The sequence below is a fragment of the Marmota monax genome, unplaced genomic scaffold (assembly GCF_021218885.2).
Source record: "Marmota monax isolate L192 unplaced genomic scaffold, Marmota_monax_Labrador192_F-V1.1 WCK01_AAM20220418_F8-fsc00917, whole genome shotgun sequence".
Taxonomy (NCBI): Eukaryota; Metazoa; Chordata; class Mammalia; order Rodentia; family Sciuridae; genus Marmota; species Marmota monax.
In genome coordinates, this window is record NW_026694992.1 from 55,971 (window position 1) to 74,516 (window position 18,546).

Consider the following 18,546-nt stretch of genomic DNA (forward strand, 5'->3'; position numbering starts at 1 on the left):
TGTATGAGCTCAAAAAACAAAATAGAACTTCATGATATGGCAAAGGGCAATAATAAAATAGATATTGAAAAAAGCATCCTGGTTCTCTTGCAGATGTAAGAATAGCCAAACTGGAGTTTTGGATATCAGTTGTTATGGATTTGAGCCAAATCATCTTCTTTTTGGTCTGTAGAAATCGATTTAGTTAATCTTTCTGGAATCCAAATCGGCTGCTGTTCTCCCTGTGGAAACACATAAACAGACCCCCGACTCCAGACAATCACTGGGTCAGGACCTTGGTTAATCTCTCTGGAATCCAAATTGGCTGCTGTTCTCCCTGTGGAAACACACAAACAGACCCCCGACTCCAGACAATTACTGGGTCAGGACCTTTCCATTGTCCTGTTAGAATATCCTTCCAAAGTACCTTGGGCTTATGTACATTTTTTGGACACATATGCCTTTCCGCAGCACTAAGTCCTGATGAATCCAAATTTAAAAAGTTTAGAGTAAAAAGGGTTATTTTAAGTTTATCTTTGGGGAATATATACCCCTTCCCAATTCCTTCTTTTTGCTTTAATAAGTACATTTTAATAGTTTGATGAGCTCTTTCAACTATGCCTTGTCCCTGTGGATTGTATGGGATTCCTGTTATATGAGTAATGCCAAATGTTGAGCAAAATTGTTTAAAAGAGGTAGAAGTATAACCAGGGGCATTATCTGTTTTTAACTGTTTTGGAACACCCACAGTGGCAAAATTTTGTAAGCAATGAGCTATAACATCTTTAGTTTTTTCTCCGGCATGAAGGGAGCCCATCAAAAATCCAGAAGAAGTATCAACTGTAACATGCAAATATTTTAATTTTCCAAATTCTGGCAAGTGTGTGACGTCCATCTGCCAAATATGGTTAGGTATCAATCCTTTAGGATTGACTCCAAGATTAACTTGTGGTAAAAAGGTCACACAAGTTTGACATTGTTTTATTATTTGTCTAGCTTGTTCCTTAGTTATTTTAAAACGCTTTTGTAAAGTATTAGCATTGACATGGAACTTTTTATGAAAATTTATAGCTTCTTCTAGTGTAGAGAAAATATGTATGTCATGTGTAGTTTTATCTGCTAAATCATTGCCCAAACTAAGGGCTCCAGGCAATCCTGTATGTGCCCTGATATGTCCTATAAAGAATGGATCTTTTCTGTCCCAGATTAGACTTTGTATAGTGGAAAGCAAAGAGAAAACAGTAGAAGAAGGGGAAATCCTACCAGCATCTTCAAGAGATACTATAGCATTAACTACATACTGACTATCAGAAAATAAATTAAATACAGAATCTTTAAACATCACAAAAGCTTGTAAAACTGCATTAAGCTCTACCTTTTGAGCTGATTGTTTGGGCACTAAAAATGTAAAAGTTTGATCAGGGGTAACTACTGCTGCTGTACCATTATTTGACCCATCAGTGAATATATTTGGAGCATTTATGATAGGTGTTTTTCTTGTCATTTTTGGAAAAATTACAGGATGCAATGACCAAAAAGACAATAAAGGATTAGATGGTAAGTGGTTATCAAATGAAACATTAGATTTACACATGATTATTGCCCAAGTATTTAACTCATTAGCTAACTCATCAATTTGATTCATAGTATATGGAGTAATAATTTTATTGGGAGAAATTCCAAACACTCCCTTTGCTGCTTTTATTCCTTTGAGTATTAATTGTCCTACAGCCTCAGGATACCTAGTAAGAACAGTGTTAGGAGAATAAGATGAATGTATCCATAATAATGGACCTTCTTGCCAAAATACTCCTGTAGGAATATTTTTTGTTGGTAGTACAATAAATAATAAAGGCAAACTTATATCAATTCTATCCAAATGCATATTTTCCATATATGTTTCAATGATTTTTAATGCCTTTCTTGCTTCAGGCGTTAACATTCGGGGTGAATTTGGATCTGATGGACCTTTTAGGATATCAAATAAAGGTCCCAACTCTCCTGTTGGTATACCTAAATAAGGCCTTATCCAATTTATGTCTCCTAATAACTTTTGAAAGTCATTAAGTGATTTGAGTTGATCTACTCGTATTTGAATTTTTGGTGGACGGACCATGGTTGAGGATAATAGAACTCCTAAATAATTAATTGGAAAATTTAGTTGTACTTTATCTATTGCTATCTCTAGATTATAATTTTTTAATAAGTTTGTAAGTGTGGCATAACATTCTAGCAATGTGTTTTTATCTTTGTGTGCTAATAATACATCATCCATATAGTGAAATATTTGTAGTTCAGGATTTTGATTTCTAAGTGGCTGGATTACTTTGTTAACATAAATTTGACACATAGTTGGGCTGTTAGCCATCCCTTGAGGGAGTACTTTCCATTCATATCTCTGATCAGGACCTTCATGATTCAGTGCAGGGATAGTAAATGCAAAACGTGGACTATCCTCAGGATGAATTGGAATTGAAAAAAAACAATCTTTAATATCTATAACTAAAACATACCAGGTTTTTGGCAAAGCAGACAACTGAGGAATCCCTGATTGAGCAGGTCCCATAATAACCATCTCATTATTAATGGCTCTTAAATCTTGCAGTAATCTCCATTTACCAGATTTCTTTTTGATGACAAAAATGGGAGTATTATGGGGAGATACAGAAGGTTGTATATGTCCTTCTGCTAATTGTTGTTTGACCAGGTCATGGGCTGCTTGTATCTTTTCTTTAGTCAGGGGCCACTGAGGAACCCATACTGGTCTTTCTGATTTCCAAGTAATTTTTATTGTCTCAGTGGCCCTTTCTGAAAATCCAACCCATGTCTGTCTGTTCCTTGATCTATTTGTATTGGTGCTGCTATACCTTGTTCTTGTTTTTCTAATCTTTTTCCTTTCCTAAAACCTTGTCTAGTCATAATAGTGGGTGCATTTTGGTTGATGTTATTTGTTAATGTCAAACCTAATTGATCTAGGACATCTCGTCCCCATAAATTTACGGGAAGATGATCCAATACATACGGCTGTATAGTTCCTTCACATCCTTCAGGATCCTTCCAATCTAATACCATTGCACTTCTATGGGGATTAGTTGCCACTCCTAGGCCTCGAAGCGTTTGAGTGGCTTGTTGTAATGGCCAATGTTTTGGCCATTCTTGACGAGAGATGATGCTAAGGTCTGCACCTGTATCCAGTAGCCCATTAAATTCATGTCCTTGAATATTTAGTTTTAGCATGGGGCGAGAATCTAAATTTAAAGAAAGCATAGCCCAATCTACACCTGTGGAGCCTAATCCCTTGGAACCTCTTTCTACAGTACGACTGGAAAATTTATCATGTAGGCTGGGTATTATTAGTAACTGTGCTATTCTATCTCCTGGTGAAATTACTGATATACCCTTTGGAGAACTGGCTATAATTTTTATTTCACCTTCATAATCGGGATCAGTTACCCCAGGACTTATCATAAGTCCTTTTAGAGTAGAAGAGCTGCGTCCCAATAATAAGCCTACTGTTCCTTTGGGAAGAGGTCCTTTCACCCCTGTGGGAATGATTTGAACTCCCATCTCTGGAGTTAGTACTGCTCTGGCGGAGGCGCAGATGTCCAACCCTGCGCTCCCTCTGGTTTGTCTGATGAGGGATCTGATGGACAATGTGTCCTGGGCACTACCCTGATGGGGTTGCTGGGTTCCTCCAGTGCTCCGTATATTTGTGGTTTTGGGCCCCGGAGCATTGGGCCCCCCTGTCCATTTTTTGGCAATGGAGCCCAATGCCTTTCTCCACGATATCGTGGATAAACACCTGGTCCTTGTTCGTTTTTTGATAATGGAGTACCCTCTATGGTGGTTTGAGAACGGCATTCATTAGCCCAATGTCTCCCTCTACGGCATCGTGGGCAAATACTTGGTATTCTACTCCTTTGATACCTAGTTTTGTTAAACCCTCCTCCAATGGGGCAATTCCTTTTAAAATGTCCTGTTTGTTCACAATTGTAGCATGTTCTTGGCCTGGCATCTAAAGCCTGTTTTACTGCAGCTGCCACAATTTGCCCTTGTTCATTAATGTCTCTGGCATCTAAAGCCTGTTTTACTGCAGCTGCCACGACTTGCTCTTGTTCATTAATGTCTCTACATAATTTAATATATGTGTTTAAATCTTCATGTTTCCATGGTCTAATGATATCTCTGCACCAACGATTCGCTTGCTCATAAGCCAGGTGTTTTAGTAATGGCATTGCTTGTTCTGTATTCCCAAAAACTCTGGTAGCTGTTTGAATAAGCCTATCTACAAATTCAGCATAAGGTTCATTAGCTCCTTGTATTACCTTAGATAATTGACCTTGTAAACCTCCATGTCCTTGTAAAGTCTTCCATGCCTTAATTGCATCTGCAGCAATTTGTGCGTATACGCCAGGATCATATGCAATTTGTTGCTGCTGATCCTCATAAGGTCCCTTTCCTAACAACATATCTAGATTTCTCTGAGGATAACCAGCTGCTGCATTTCGCCTAGCCGTCTCCTTGCAAAATTCCTCATTGGCAACCTTCCATAACAGGTATTGTCCTCCATTTAGCACAGCTTTACACATATTAGCCCAATCTGCTGGCGTCATGTTCAAGTTGTTAATGGATTCGACCAAGCTTACAGTGAAGGGTGCTTGAGGACCATAGGTTGTTACAGCCTCTTTTAGCTGCTTCACTGTTTTGAAATTTAAAACTTGGTAAAATCGCTGCCCTCCTGCCTCAAATACAGGGCATGTTAATATTTGAGACCTTGTCTCAGGATCCCAACTATCAACTGCGGGGGTTGGGGGCCTCCCAGCATATGGAGGTGGCGCTGTTGGTTGGACACTTACGCCCTCTGGTGATAGAAAGGTGTTAGTAGCAGTCTCCTGTAGAGGTGGTGCTGTTGGTTGGACACTTACACCCTCTGGTGATAGAAAGGTGTTAGTAGCAGTCTCCTGTTGTAACTTTCCCCCTGATGGCTTTTTCTGTTTTACACTTTCTTTCTCTGTCTGACTAGCTTGAGAGGCCTTCTCTTTTACTTGAATCTTTTCCTCTGTCTGACTAACTTGAGAGACCTTCTCTTTTACTTGAATCATTATGTCTTCTCCTTCCTCTACCATTGTCTGAACTGAAGGCTTTGGACTAAGCAAACAAGATACGAATGTCCACAATGGCAATGTGCCAACTGGCAGAGTCCCTGGGCTTTTCTTTTCTATTCTTTTTAAATCTTCACCATGATGGTTCCATTGTGATATATTCAACAACTCCTCCTTAAAAAGCCATGGGCTACATTTTTGTATTGTATCAACGTATGCCCTGATTGTTCTTGATTTTACTGAGATGCCTCCTTCCTCTAACAATTTACTTAACACTCTTTCAGTTTGTTTTTTACTAATTTCTGATCCCGTATTTCTACTATAATACAACCCAACAAGATAACGCCTAAGAAAACTGAAACTGAGTGAAACAAAATTGGAACAACACAAAATCATTATAATAGCCTCCTGAAATGTCCATCCGTCCTTTCTCCCTATCTGTTCCTCAGATGTGAGCGGTTTTTCTTCCATCTTACACATCTCCAGGGACAGGCAACTTAAAACAAAAGTGAAACAAAATAACAAAAGAAGAATCTTAAAATGGCTACCCATCCTCTCGCCCTGCCCTCAGGGGCGAGCAGTTCACTTACCCTCAGTCGCTCCCCGTGCGAGCCACCAAATGCCGCAGTCTGGCTGGGCACAATCAGGAGCCACTTGTCAAAAGAAACTAACTTTATTTTTAGAACCACACACGACAAACAAAATAGTCTCTCAGGAAAAACCCTCAGAGCCTCAACTGCCACCACCGGCTTTCCCCAAGCCTCTCTCTCCCCCACAAGCTTCTCTCCACCTCCCACAATCCTCCTGCTCTTGAGGCCGATTGGCTGGGTCATGTGGGCGGAGCCAAAAAAGTCCCCCAATGAGCAGCTCCGTGGTCTGAAAGGGCAGGGAAACAGTCCAATGAGCATCACCGCAGAGGAGCCAATCAGCTAGATGTTGCTGGGGCCCAGGAGCCAATCAGCTAGATGTTGCTGGGGCCGCTGTGAGCCAATCATCAGCCAGCAGCTGGAAGTTTGCTGGCAGCTGGAAGTTTGCTGGGGCCCCTTTGGCTGTGGCTCTCAACAGCTGCTTACATCGATCTTGGTCTCTGGTGGTCTTTTGGGGGTCCTGAACTGGAGCATATCAGTGACATGATCTCATTTATTTATTTATTTAAGGAAATCACACTCCTAGTTTTGCTCACCAAGGAGCAAGACTTGGGGTGGGGAGCCCATGACCATTCAGCTTAGTAACCTACAGAAGCAGAGATGACAGCACAGACAGGGAAGGGGCCAGTGGAAGAAGAGAAGAGGGCAGATTCCATAAAGATTGAAAAAGGTAAAAATATGGAGCTGACATCAGACCGGATATGAGGGGAAGGGGAGAATCCAGGAAGGGACAGGGATTTTCAGCTTGGGCAGCTCTGGGTGTGTGTGCCTGTCACTGAGAGGAGCACCAGAAGCTGACAACCAGGCTTGGAGGTAAACATCAGAGTTGGTTATTAACAGTCACAGAATTTCCTTAGTCTTTACATTTTTATTTTTCCCCCTTTAAACACTTCTCACCTGTGAATGAAATTCTAGAAAAGGCGGGCTGGGGTGTGGCTTAGTAGTAGAGTGCTTTCTGGGCAATGGATGTGCACATCCTGGGTTCAGATCCCAGCACTGCAAAGAAGGAGAAAAGGAAAGAAAGAAAATTCTCCAACTTTGCTCCTGGTCTTCAGGCCCTGCCTGTCCCTCCGGGGTACCTGGAGCTCTATGAAGCTGAGCACCACCAGGGAGGCAGAGGCACTGGCACTGTCCCTTACCCTGTGCTCCTCAAACTAATGGAAATTTACTGGGTGCTCTCGGTGCCTGGTGCTGTGCTAGGATCTGGGGTTGCAGCTTTCTCGAGTTGCTTCACCAGGGGCAGAGAGAGGGTGTATAGATAGTGCAGCTGCAACTAGGGCTGACTGAAAATAATCCCCCCTGGGAGCTGGCTTTGATCTGATGGTTGGGAAAAGGCCTCCAGAGGGGGTGATATTTAGAGGAGACCTGAAGGGTGAGTTTGAGAGAGCATGTCAGGCAGAGGGAACAGAGGGCATAAAGGTCCTGAGGTAGGAAAGAGGCTCATGAATGAGAACTCAAAAAAGTATATGCAGAAGTCATATAGTCTTATAACTGAAAGCTGAGTCACTGTCCCCAATGACAATCAATGCCAATTTAATAATGAGGACATGGTTTTGAGAAAAAGGAAAAATAAGGTTTATTGCTTTGCTAGCAAAGGAGAAACACAGAGGGCTCCTGTCCCAAAGGCTGTGACTTTCTTGATCAGGAGGGACAGGGGTATTTTAAGGGAACTCTTCAAGGGTTACATTCCAAGTGTGCTCTGGTAGGTGATCCTAGAGCGCCCTGATGGCCTGTTAGGATTCACTTGTTAATTTGGGAGATATTCACTTCCCAGATTTCAGCAGGCATCTCCTTCCTGTGGTGGGTGTGTTCAAGGGCAATTAACTTGGGAAAGAAAAGATAACACTGTTTCCCTAATCTTGTTAGGAATGAGGAGAGGGGAGAAGAGAGAAAAAAATTTTTTTAAGTAAACCTTAGAGTAATGAGGGCTATATTCAGAAGGTAAAGGGACCATTATTACAGTCTGGGTATAGACTTAACAAAAGATGATACAGAACAATGCATTGGACTTATTGGTTTCAGATTTGAGAAAGACTTCCTGCAGTACCAACAACTGACAGGGCCTTGAAAGCAGGGCAACATTATAGCTGGGGGTAAGGGGATGTCCCATTTCTTGAGCACCCACCCCACGCTGGGCACTGTGCTGCTGTTTACCTACTCTAATTTCTTACCAGTAGAACTGGGAGTCATTAGCACATGAGAAAATGGAGGTTCTTTTAGCTTTTAGTGGCTTTTCCAAGGTCACTGAGATGGCAAACAGGAGAGCCAAGACCCATGTTCAGATCTTTCTAGGCTGTGGTGTGTCAGCCTGATTGTGTTAGAGCTAGGGTTCTGAGGAAGTAGCAGTCCTCTGGGATGAGGTTCCATGGTGTCTTGGGTACAGGTAGTGATCCGCAAGAATACTGACCTTGGTGGGGCCATGTGAAGGGAAAGGAGCACACTGTAGACTGTGGAGCCCCTGAGCAGAAGCAGCCTCAAGAGCAGTGGGGGGGCTGCTGCACCTCAGGGCCCTCCCCAGTTGGCTCTCTGAAGCACTCCACCAGCTGAGAAGGAAGCAGGCTCAATGCCCCTACAGGGAAGGTCTAAGTTTTGCTAGCATTTTCTCTTAGGAGAAAGCACTCAGTGCTTGTTTTTCCAACTGGAAATCCCAGGATTCTGAATGCTTGAGCATATGCTTAGTGAACTTGAAGGTGTCAGAACATAGCAGAACACAATGTGAGTGCCAATTGCTGCTTGAACCACTGGTGCCCAGCTCCAAGCCTCAGGGCTTATGTCCCATGGAGCATTCTGCATGTACTTTGACACGGCATCCTCACTCGGTGCTTCGGGCATCACATCAGAGATGCTTTCCATGTGCACACTGGGGCAAGCGGGCATGCCAGAACTTGGGTAAGTTTGGCTGGGCTCTTTGAACTGGTGTTTTGCTCATAGTGATCATTAGTGGAAGTTTGTTTTTAAGTCAAAATTGCCTTAACATCAAAGAACAGCTGAAAAAGCCCATGGCTGTCTCTCTTAACAGGTGGCAAAATCTCATAAGTGTTAAGGATGGAAAGGGCTTGAGGGCAATGACTTGAAGTTCTATTTCTTTCACTGCCTTTATTTCCTGTTACCAGGAAGTCTTCTCCATCCCACAGCCTGACTTACTGAGTTAGGTAGTTTTTATTCTTACTCCTTGGTAGCTGGAGCTCTCCTGTTTCAGTGATGTCCCTTTAAACTGAAGACACCCCTGCCCCAGGCCAGACTTAAGCTTTTTCTACTGTGGACAAGCTGTTCTTCTGTTATTCTGTCCAGTAGAAGTTTAGCATCTCACATTCTAGAGTGTGCTCTTCATTTCTAAACCATCCACTTCATGAATACTTATGCAAGGACATTTCCACAAAGACTCAAAACCACTCCCACAGCCTAGCTGAGGTCTACATGCCATACACAGTAGCATGGCTCCCAAAGAGAGGGATCCTTTAGCAGCAGAACTCAAGTTTATTAAAACAGCATTACAATTATAATGAAACTTAGTTTTACCTGTGCTAGCCCAGGGAAATTTTGCATAAATCGTGCTAGATATGACAGTTAAGGCTTTGAAAGCATAGCATACAAAATAAAACATCTTAATTAAAAACAATTCATACCGGTGAGAAAAAAAAATGTTCAGGCCAAAGGGAGAATAAGGGTCTTCACATCAAGGACTTGACACCTGATTCCACTTGTGAGGGTGTGGCAATGAAGAATGGTGTGGGTCTGAGTGCCACCTGGCCCTGGAAACTGCCCCCCACCTCCCAGGCATGTAGGCTGAGCCCTCCTGCTTGCAAGTGGCAGGCAACTGGTGGAAAGGGAAGTGGCTTGCATAGTCTGGAATGTTCCTCACAGCTCTCTAAATGGAAGTGTGTATTGTGAAAGGAGCTACTACCTGAGATCTGTCACTGCACTTAGTCATTGTCTGCTGTGAGAACTCATACATGGAAATGGAGTCAGTTCCTTCTGTACCCACCTTCGCAGGTGTGCACAGGGCCTGTGCCAGGCTACCTTTTCTTTTCTTTCTTTCTTTCTTTTTTTTTTGTGGTGCTGTGGACTGAACCTCTGACCTTGTGAATGTGAGGCAAGCACTCTACTACTGAGCTATGCCCTCCTTCCCCATTTTGCATTTCTGTAGCTCAAAAGTACACAGGCCTGATTTCAAGTTGATTGGGTCCCTAACTTATCTGGAATATACATGAAAGTAAGGGCCTCCTAGTGTGGATGGCTGGATCTCACTGCAAACGGGCTCTGAGCTGTGAGGTACAGGAACTTATGCAGTGGTCCAGGACATCAAAGTGGGTTTCAAACAGAGACAAAACTTAATGAAAAACGCAGCACAAGATCGAGGAGAGTAATTTTTCCTTTTTCAGAAACGGAACTGGTTTTTATTTTATTTTATTTTATTTTTTTTTAATTTTTTTTATTAGTTGTTCAAAACATTATAAAGCTCTTGACATATCATATTTCATACATTAGATTCAAGTTGGTTATGAACTCCCAATTTTACCCCAAATACAGATTGCAGAATCACATCAGTTACACATCCACATTTTTACATAATGCCCTATTAGTAACTGTTGTATTCTGCTACCTTTCCTATCCTCTACCATCCCCCCTCCCTCCCCTCCCATCTTCTCTCTCTACCCCATCCACTGTAATTCAGATCTCTCCTTGTTTATTTTCCCATTCCAGAAACGGAACTGGTTTTGTACTCACTCTGAGTCTTAGTTTTTCTGGTGTGGTTGAGACCCAAAGAAAGGACCAGGAATGCACATACTCAGGGAAGCTGAGATCACACCAAGACTTCATGCTTATGCAGTGCAAAGCCAAAAACTCCCCATGCCATCTCTAAGAGCCTGCCTCTGATCCATGCTGACAATGACAAACTTTCATTTAGAATCTCAAGATATGAGAACTGGAAAGCACTTTGGCTGTCAGTCAATTCCATTTTATTCATGGGGAAACCAAAACCCAAGCAGCGTCCCAAGTCTCATGCTCTCCAGAGTTGTTGGCTCTGACCCTTTGGAATCTAGCAGTGACTTACAGTGGAGTCTCATGTGCGGACCCCCTGGCTTTCCTCATGTTAGTGAGAAGACAAAAAAAGTGTGGTATTATTTTCACAACTTGGAACTCAAGAAATATGAGTACAGTATTCAGAATTTAAGGGACTGGGAGAGAGAAGAAAATCAGATTCTCTTCTGTGTGTGCAGAATATCATAGGGAAGAAAAGACACCAAAACCCCTGCATTCGGCCTCTGTATGGCAACATGAGGAAGCACGAGGAACAGGCTGCAGGCCTAACACAGGTCATTGCTGGGTGTGACCCCTATTGTGACTCTTCCTTTCTGTTGCTCCTTCAATGCATAGGATGGTGGTTGATTTCTAGTTTCAACTAACTGCCATTCTCACCACTTGATATTCATAATATAAAGTGAAAGTTCTGGATCTTCATGTGTTCCAGAAACAGCCTGGCTCTCAAAAAAGCCATCAGCTGGCACAGTGTATGCTGGCCTTGAATTCAGTGCTGTGCCAACTCTTTCCTTCCAGGTGCCCCCAGAGGCACAGTGGAGGGGAGGGGAGCTGTGTCCGCAGCACACAGAGACAGAGTAGAGAATCCTATTTTGCTTGCCGGTCCTGTTTCCGTGCAGCTGCCACTTTCCACACAGAGACGCAGCTGGCCAGCAGTATCTCTTCTGGGAACTGGGATTCCACTTCCAGAAGAACTTCGCTCTCTTTAGTTTCCATGTAACTCACCAGAGTGTCCCTCAGGCTGCAAAATCAGGCACAAGAGACAGTGTTTAGAGCATCAAGAGCCTATCAGTTCTCACTCTTTACAGGGTTGGGGTGCTATGACCAGAAATACTGAAGGTCAGCCTCAGGTCAGCCAGCTGCCCAGTTCCTGAGCTGGACCTGGAGTCCCAGGCTCAAGGCTTCTGGAGGGTGGAGCTCCCTCAGTGATGCTCAGCTAGGCCATTTCAGGCACTCCACTGACAGGTCTGGCTGGCTGCATCAGAAACAAAGCTTTGGCATTCAGAAAAGCCAGGTGTTCCCTCTTATGCTTTATCTTACCAAAGGCTGCAAATTCTCTAGAAAGGGGAACTTTACTGTACAGGCATGTGCCATATGGCCTGAGGGCAGAAATAGCAAATGTAGCCTGACTGTGCATCCAGAAAACCAGTCAAGTGAAATGCCTGCCTCATATCACACATAAAAGTGAACTGACTAATGAAACAAATGTACAACATAGAACTATAAAAGCAGCAGGAGAAAACAATATGGTTTAGTACCCTGGGATGTGATAAAGGTGGCCTTTAGTGTATGTCTCCATGGAGGCTTTTTTTGGGTGGTGGTAACTAGGGATTAAAACCAAGGATGCTTAGCCACTGAGCCACATCCCTAGCCCTTTTAAATATTTTCTTTATAGACAGGGCCTTGCTGAGTTGCTTAGGGCCTTGCTAAGTTGTTGAGGCTGGCTTTGAACTCATGATCCTCCTGATTCAGCATCCTGAGCTCCTGGGATTACAGGCATGCACAACCGCACCTGGCTCCACAGAGGCTTTATAAAAAAATCAGAATTGACTTCTAGTGCACTTGTTACATATTGATCAAAGATTAATCTGTTCTATACAAAGAGCTTTTTACAAATCATCAAGAAAGAGATAAACAGATTTGGTGTGGTGGCATATGCCTGTAATCCCAGCAACTCAGGAGGCTGATGCAAGAGGATTGCATAGTTGAGGCCAGCCTCAGCAATAGTGAGATCTATCTCAAAATAAAAAATAAAAAGAGCTGGGGATGCAGCTCAGTAGTTAAGTACTCATGGGTTAAATCCCTGGCACCAAAAGAAGAAAAGAAAGAGATCAACTTCCCCACCCAATAACCAAAAGCGACCAAGAGATAATTTGAGGGCTGATAAACAAATGGTGATAGACTTAAAAATGTGCCCAGCTGCACAAGTAGGTAGGGAAACACAAATGAAAACAAGATACTATTTTTTTGCCATTAGATTGACACAAATGTAAATTCATATAATTATGGATATTTTAGATTTCACACATTGGTGTAGCTTTTTCTACCTAATCTAAAATGCATACCTCTTTGACATAGTTAGGTCTACTTGTTATAATGAGAATATAGGATTTTGTAGTTGTTTTAAAATGTCTCCAAAAGATTAAAACTAAAGAAGCAAGTCTGATGATGGAGAACAGAAGACAGAGGGTCCTGTGATAAGATGGAACTACCTTCAAGTCAATGGGAAACAGCAAACATTCTGCAAACCTGCCTGCCAGCAAGTGTACACACAGTACCTCCATTCAGGGTTGAAGCTGTCCTGGGTCTGGATGTTTCTTAGTTTCAACACCATCAGCTCATGTAGCTCCATGAGGAAAGCATCTAGGTCTGTGTGATTCAAGAAGGTGCTGAGGAGCTTAGCACTTTCTGGGCTGAGATCTGCTTTGTACCTAGAACTGATTTCCCGAAAGGGATCCTAAAAAAGATGATCAAGTACAACATCAAAGCCTGGGATCAGTGTGCGGCTCCCTAAGTCTGGGCAGAGGCAGGGCAGACTCACTTTCTTCAGTCGCAGTAGCTGTTCTGACTTAAAAGAAGAGAGGAACTGCCAGAGGGCAATGACATGCTTTAACTGACATCTGCTTAAGGCCTGGAAGAGAAAGAGAGTCCCAAGTAGGAGGTGAAGGCTCACACCTTCCCTTGGTACACCCCAATGACTCTGTGTACTACCCCAGGGCACTCCTCTCTGCTTCATCCATTTCCTGTCATGAGGCCACTTCTGTTCCATCCTCAAGTCTACCTGCCTCATCTTGCAAACATCTGAGAGACTCCCCCTCCTGCAGCAGCTCATATCTGTGAGTATCATGCAGTGAGGAGGTAGTCAATGTCCTCAGTCACCTGTGCATCCTGCTCTACTAGGTGGTCAGCACTGAGTGTCCTTGCTTCTCCTGTCCCCAGTGTGTGCTGCTATTCTGTGGACTGGTTAGGGGTGGGGGTTCCTGACCACCCCTTTCCACAGATGCCTGCACCATGCTCCTGCATGGTGGCATTCTGGCAGGAAACTAAGATGAGGTTATGCTGATTCTCCTTGAAAAGTGCACAACACCTACCTTTAAAACTGGAGTTGTTTGGTCATCCATTCGCAGGATTTCTTGGACATACACATTCAGGTGCATATTTGGATCCCCACCAGCTGTGCCTAGAAAGCCCAGAGTGACCTCTATGACAGACAGGGCTTCACAGGCACTGCTGTAGGACTGAAGCTCTCCACTGATGGTACTCATTGCTGAGTGGGGAAGGGGGCTCTAAAACCAAAAGCAGAGGCTTGGGTCAGGCTATTGCTTCTCCTACTTGGTAAGACCCTAACTGTGAGCTGCCAGCAGGACCAGCTATCCAGCACTTGTGGTAAGAGCTGATGCTTGTGCTTGAGCTGATGCTGAGTGTGGCAGCATTTCAGACTTTGCACAGAAATGGATCTGAGCTAACTGAATCCTATACATGACCCATGAGGACACGGAGAGGCACAAGAGCCTCTCCACCTGTCAGTAGCAGAACCTAAGGGGAATGAGTGAGTGAGTTCTTGACCTGTAGCACCATGGTCATGATATCTCATTAAGAAAACAACCCCTGAGGGGTTAGTCTGTAAATCAAGAAAATTTGGTGATCTGCCATCTTGCTTGTCTCTCCAGAGAGCACTTGGCTATTAGGGGGCCCCTTGGGTACTTAGGGAGCCAGAGAGCCTAGTCCTCACAGCAGACACCAGGATGGGTCTGGACTGTCCTGATGTATGTATGTATCCTGCAAGTGAGAGTTTATCATGATCACCTGTGCCATTTTGTTCTTGATGTCCACAAAGAGATGTTCGAAGTTCCAGTCATGTCTGTATACCAGCGTGGGTATCCCCTAAGATGAGAAAGAAAAAAAGTTTTTGGACATTAAATCCATAGAGGAGACTTACATCTGATGACAGATGTATTCTTCAGCAGTGACTCAGTGGAAGTACCAAGCCATACAGTATACACCTGGGCAAGGCATGTAACTTTGTTGTCTCCTGATGACTCTGTTCCACCCTCACTCTTTGGACACAGTAACACAAGAAATCCAGCCTGGCTACAGTGGCTTTGCAGATATTGCCCTGTGGAATAATGTATCTGAGGACCACAAGAGAGGAAGAACATTGGCAGATCAGGAATGATGAGGAATGGGAATGTGCAGTGCACATTTGTGATCTATCAAGCAACACTGAGCAGAGACCGTGTAAAAGGCCGCCACTGTCAGGATGAAAATTCCACCAGAAAACTTCTAGAACTAATAAATGAACTCAGCAAAGTAGTAGGATATAAAATCAATACCCATCAATCAAACACATTCTTATACATCAACAATGAATCCACTGAAAAAGAAATTAGGAAAACAACCCCATTCACAATAGCCTCAAATAAAATAAAATACCTGGGAATCAACCTAACAAAAGAGGTGAAAGACCTCTATAATGAAAACTACAGAACACTAAAGAAAAAAATTGAAGAAAACCTCAGAAGATGGAAATATCTCCCATACTCATGGATAGACAGAATTAATATTGTCAAGATGCCATACTACCCAATGACATTCTTCATAGAAATACAAAAAGCAATTATGAAATTTATCTGGAAAAATAAGAGACCTAGAATAGCCAAAGCATTCCTTAGCAAGAAAAGTGAAGCAGGGGGCATCACAATACAAGCCCTTAAACTATACTATAGAACTATAGTAACAAAAACAGAATGGTATTGGTACCAAAATAGACATATAGACCAATGGTACAGAATAAAAGACACAGCGACCAATCACATAAATATGGACAGAGGTGCCAAAAATATTCACTGGAGAAAAGATAACATATTCAACAAATGGTGCTGACAAAACTGGGAATTTATATGCAGCAAAATAAAATCAAACCTCTATTTCTCACCCTGCATAAAAATCAACTCAAAGTGGATCAAACACTTAGACACTATAACAGAGACCCTGTGACTAACAGAAGAAAAAAATAGGCCCAAATCTTCAGCATGTTGGCCTAGGATCTGACTTCCTTAACAAGACCGCTAAAGCACAAGAAGTAAAATCAAGAATCAAAACATGGGATGGATTCAAATTAAAAAGCTTCTTCTCAGAAAAAGAAACAATAATGAAAGAAGAGAGCCTACAGATTGGAAGAAAATCTTTACCACATGCATCTCTGATAAAGCATTAATCTCTAGGATATATAAAGAACTCAAAATATTCAACACCATGAAACCAAATAATCCAATCAATAAATGGGCTACAGAACTGAACAGACAATCCACAGAAGAATAAATACAATGGATCAACAAATATATGAAAGAGTGTTCAACGTATCTGTCAATTAGATAAATGCAAATCAAAACCACACTAAGATTTTAATCTCACTCCTGTCAGAATGGCAGTCATCAAGAATACAGGCAACAGTAAATGTTGGTGAGGATGTAGGGAAAAAGGTACACTCATACATTGCTGGTGGGACTGAAAATTGGTATAATCACTATAGAAAGCAGTATGGAGATTCCTCAGAAGACTTGGAATTTGACCCAGCTCTCTCATTCCTCAGTTTATACCCAAAGGACTTAAAATCAGCAAATTACAGTAATGCAGCTGCGTTAGCGTTTACAGCAGCTCAATTCACAACAGCTAAACTATGGAACCAACTGATATCAACTTTATTCATTCAATAGATGAATGGATAAAGAAAATGTGGTATATATTTTCAATGGAATATTACTCAGCTTAAAGAAGAATAAAATTATGGCATTTGCCAGTAAATGGATTGAGTTGGAGAATATCATGCTAAGCAAAATGAGCCAAAGGCTGAATGTTTTCTCTAATATGTGGATGCTAATTCACAATAAGTGGGGCACTAGAGAAGAACAGAGTTATCTGAGATTAGGTAGAGGGAAGTGAAGGGAGGGTAGAGGATGGGATATGGGAATAGGAAGGATAGTAGAACAAAACAGGCATTATTATTTTATGTATAGATATGACTGCATGACCAATGTGATGCAGTACATTCATGCAGTACATCTATAAGTACATTCAGAAAAATGAGAAATTATATCTTATCTATATATATCAAAGTTCATAAATGCATTCTACTATCATGTATAACTAATTGAAGCAAATAAAAAATTTTTTAATTTTTTTTTTTTAAAAAAATGGCTTTGGGATCTAACAACTGACAGGCTGATTGCAGGCAATGAGGGAATAGATACATCTGAGTATAACACCTGGCTGGACATGGAAGGATGAGTGCAGCCATGGTAAGAGACAAGAGCCACTGTGCTCAGGGAGTCAGGAGGCAGGTCACAGGGTTTGATGCAGCAAGGAAGGAAGGGGCTGGAGACACCTGGAAGGTCGGGCTGGGGCCAGGTGACAGGGCCCCTGCGCCAGATGGGGGAGTGTGGTGGAGGCCATTATAATACTGTCTACACGCTGTGGACTGGCTGGGGGTGGGGGTTCCTGACTGCCCCTTTCCAGGGGTGCCTGCACTGATGCTCCCTGCGTGGGGCATTCTGGCAGGGAACTAAGGTGAAGTGGTGCTGCTGGCACTGGGCAGCTGGACTGACGGCTGAATGCTCTGAACTGAAGCCTCGGCCATGGCAGTTAGAGGACGAGGGAATGGGGAAGTTCTGCGTGGTGGTTCCTGGGCACGGACTGCATATGCAACTGAAGGGGTGGCAGCAGTGAGGTCTTCTTGGTGGTGCCATTAACTGTAGTGGAAACCCAGTCCACTGAGACATGAGGCTGCCCTGGGGGACAGGTGCAGATAGTGATGGTGATACGGAAGAGAGCTGGGGACACCTCCCGGCCCAGAGAAGGCATAGGGACACAGAACACAGTGGGGAGGCGATAACACAGACGAGACCCTGGGTGTCACTTCAGTCTGTTCCCCCTGAAACTCACAAGGGCTGTTCATAACTACAGCAGATCATTGGCAGAGGGCCCAGCCTACCTTGAGGGTCAGCCGGGGCTTGCCCTGGAGGAAGCGGCTGCTAATCTGCCGCTGGATCTTCTCCAGGTCAAACTCCTGCAACGTCTCCCCACCTTGCTCCACTTGATACTGGCAGTTGGAGATAATCAGTGGAATCAGGTCTTGCTCCACTTCGTAACTGACAACATGCAGGTCAGTGACCTCCGAGGCATCCACGGAATAGCTGAGGGACACAAGATACAATTTTTGGTGTCCAGAGCAGGTGTGTGGGGCCTAGGGCTTTGGGGAGTATGCTCCTGCTTCTGCCCTCATAGAGTGAGCAAGTGAAAACCATGTGTAAATATGAGGCTTTGTTGAGGAAGGCTGAGAGAGGGTCTGGGGGATAGGAGCTGTTGCTGGCTGGAGTCTACAGCCTGGCTTGGTGGCAGGGTGGTGGGTTTACGCAGTACCTGCTGTTTTCCTTGGAGAACTTCTCCACTGTGTAGATAATTTCATTGTGAAGGTTAATCAAGTAGCTGACTAATGCAGTTGAGCAGAGACCTAGGCCCTGACGCCGGGGCAAGATGACTTCAAAATCTGTGTCCAGATCCAAGTAGGAGTTGCAGTAGTCTTTAGGTAAATTGATTTCACCTTTAAAAGACAGGGTCATTCCTAGGTAGAGGGATGTTGCTTCAGGCATTTGGGTCACAGCCTGGAGGCAGGGGAGGAGGAGGGCAGCCAGGGGCAGCCTTCTCCATAGAGCTGGGCCCTGGCCATTAAGTTTCCAGTGCTCTCAACTCCTTTCTGATTTTATATTTATAGATTCAGG

General features: G+C 43.3%; 1 protein-coding gene across 1 annotated transcript in view; it reads right to left on the minus strand.

The window, feature by feature from the left end:
* Nucleotides 1-10,222: 10,222 nt before the first annotated feature.
* The window catches only part of LOC124081304 (E3 ubiquitin-protein ligase RNF213-like), a gene marked incomplete at its 5' end in the record, with an annotated part of 59,657 nt that continues 51,333 nt past the window's right edge, over nucleotides 10,223-18,546 (minus strand). The window contains 7 exon segments of the mRNA XM_046427513.2: nucleotides 10,223-11,510; nucleotides 13,048-13,226; nucleotides 13,311-13,400; nucleotides 13,861-14,055; nucleotides 14,576-14,653; nucleotides 17,760-17,961; nucleotides 18,188-18,368. Of these exon segments, the coding sequence (XP_046283469.2) occupies nucleotides 11,357-11,510; nucleotides 13,048-13,226; nucleotides 13,311-13,400; nucleotides 13,861-14,055; nucleotides 14,576-14,653; nucleotides 17,760-17,961; nucleotides 18,188-18,368 (1,079 nt within the window).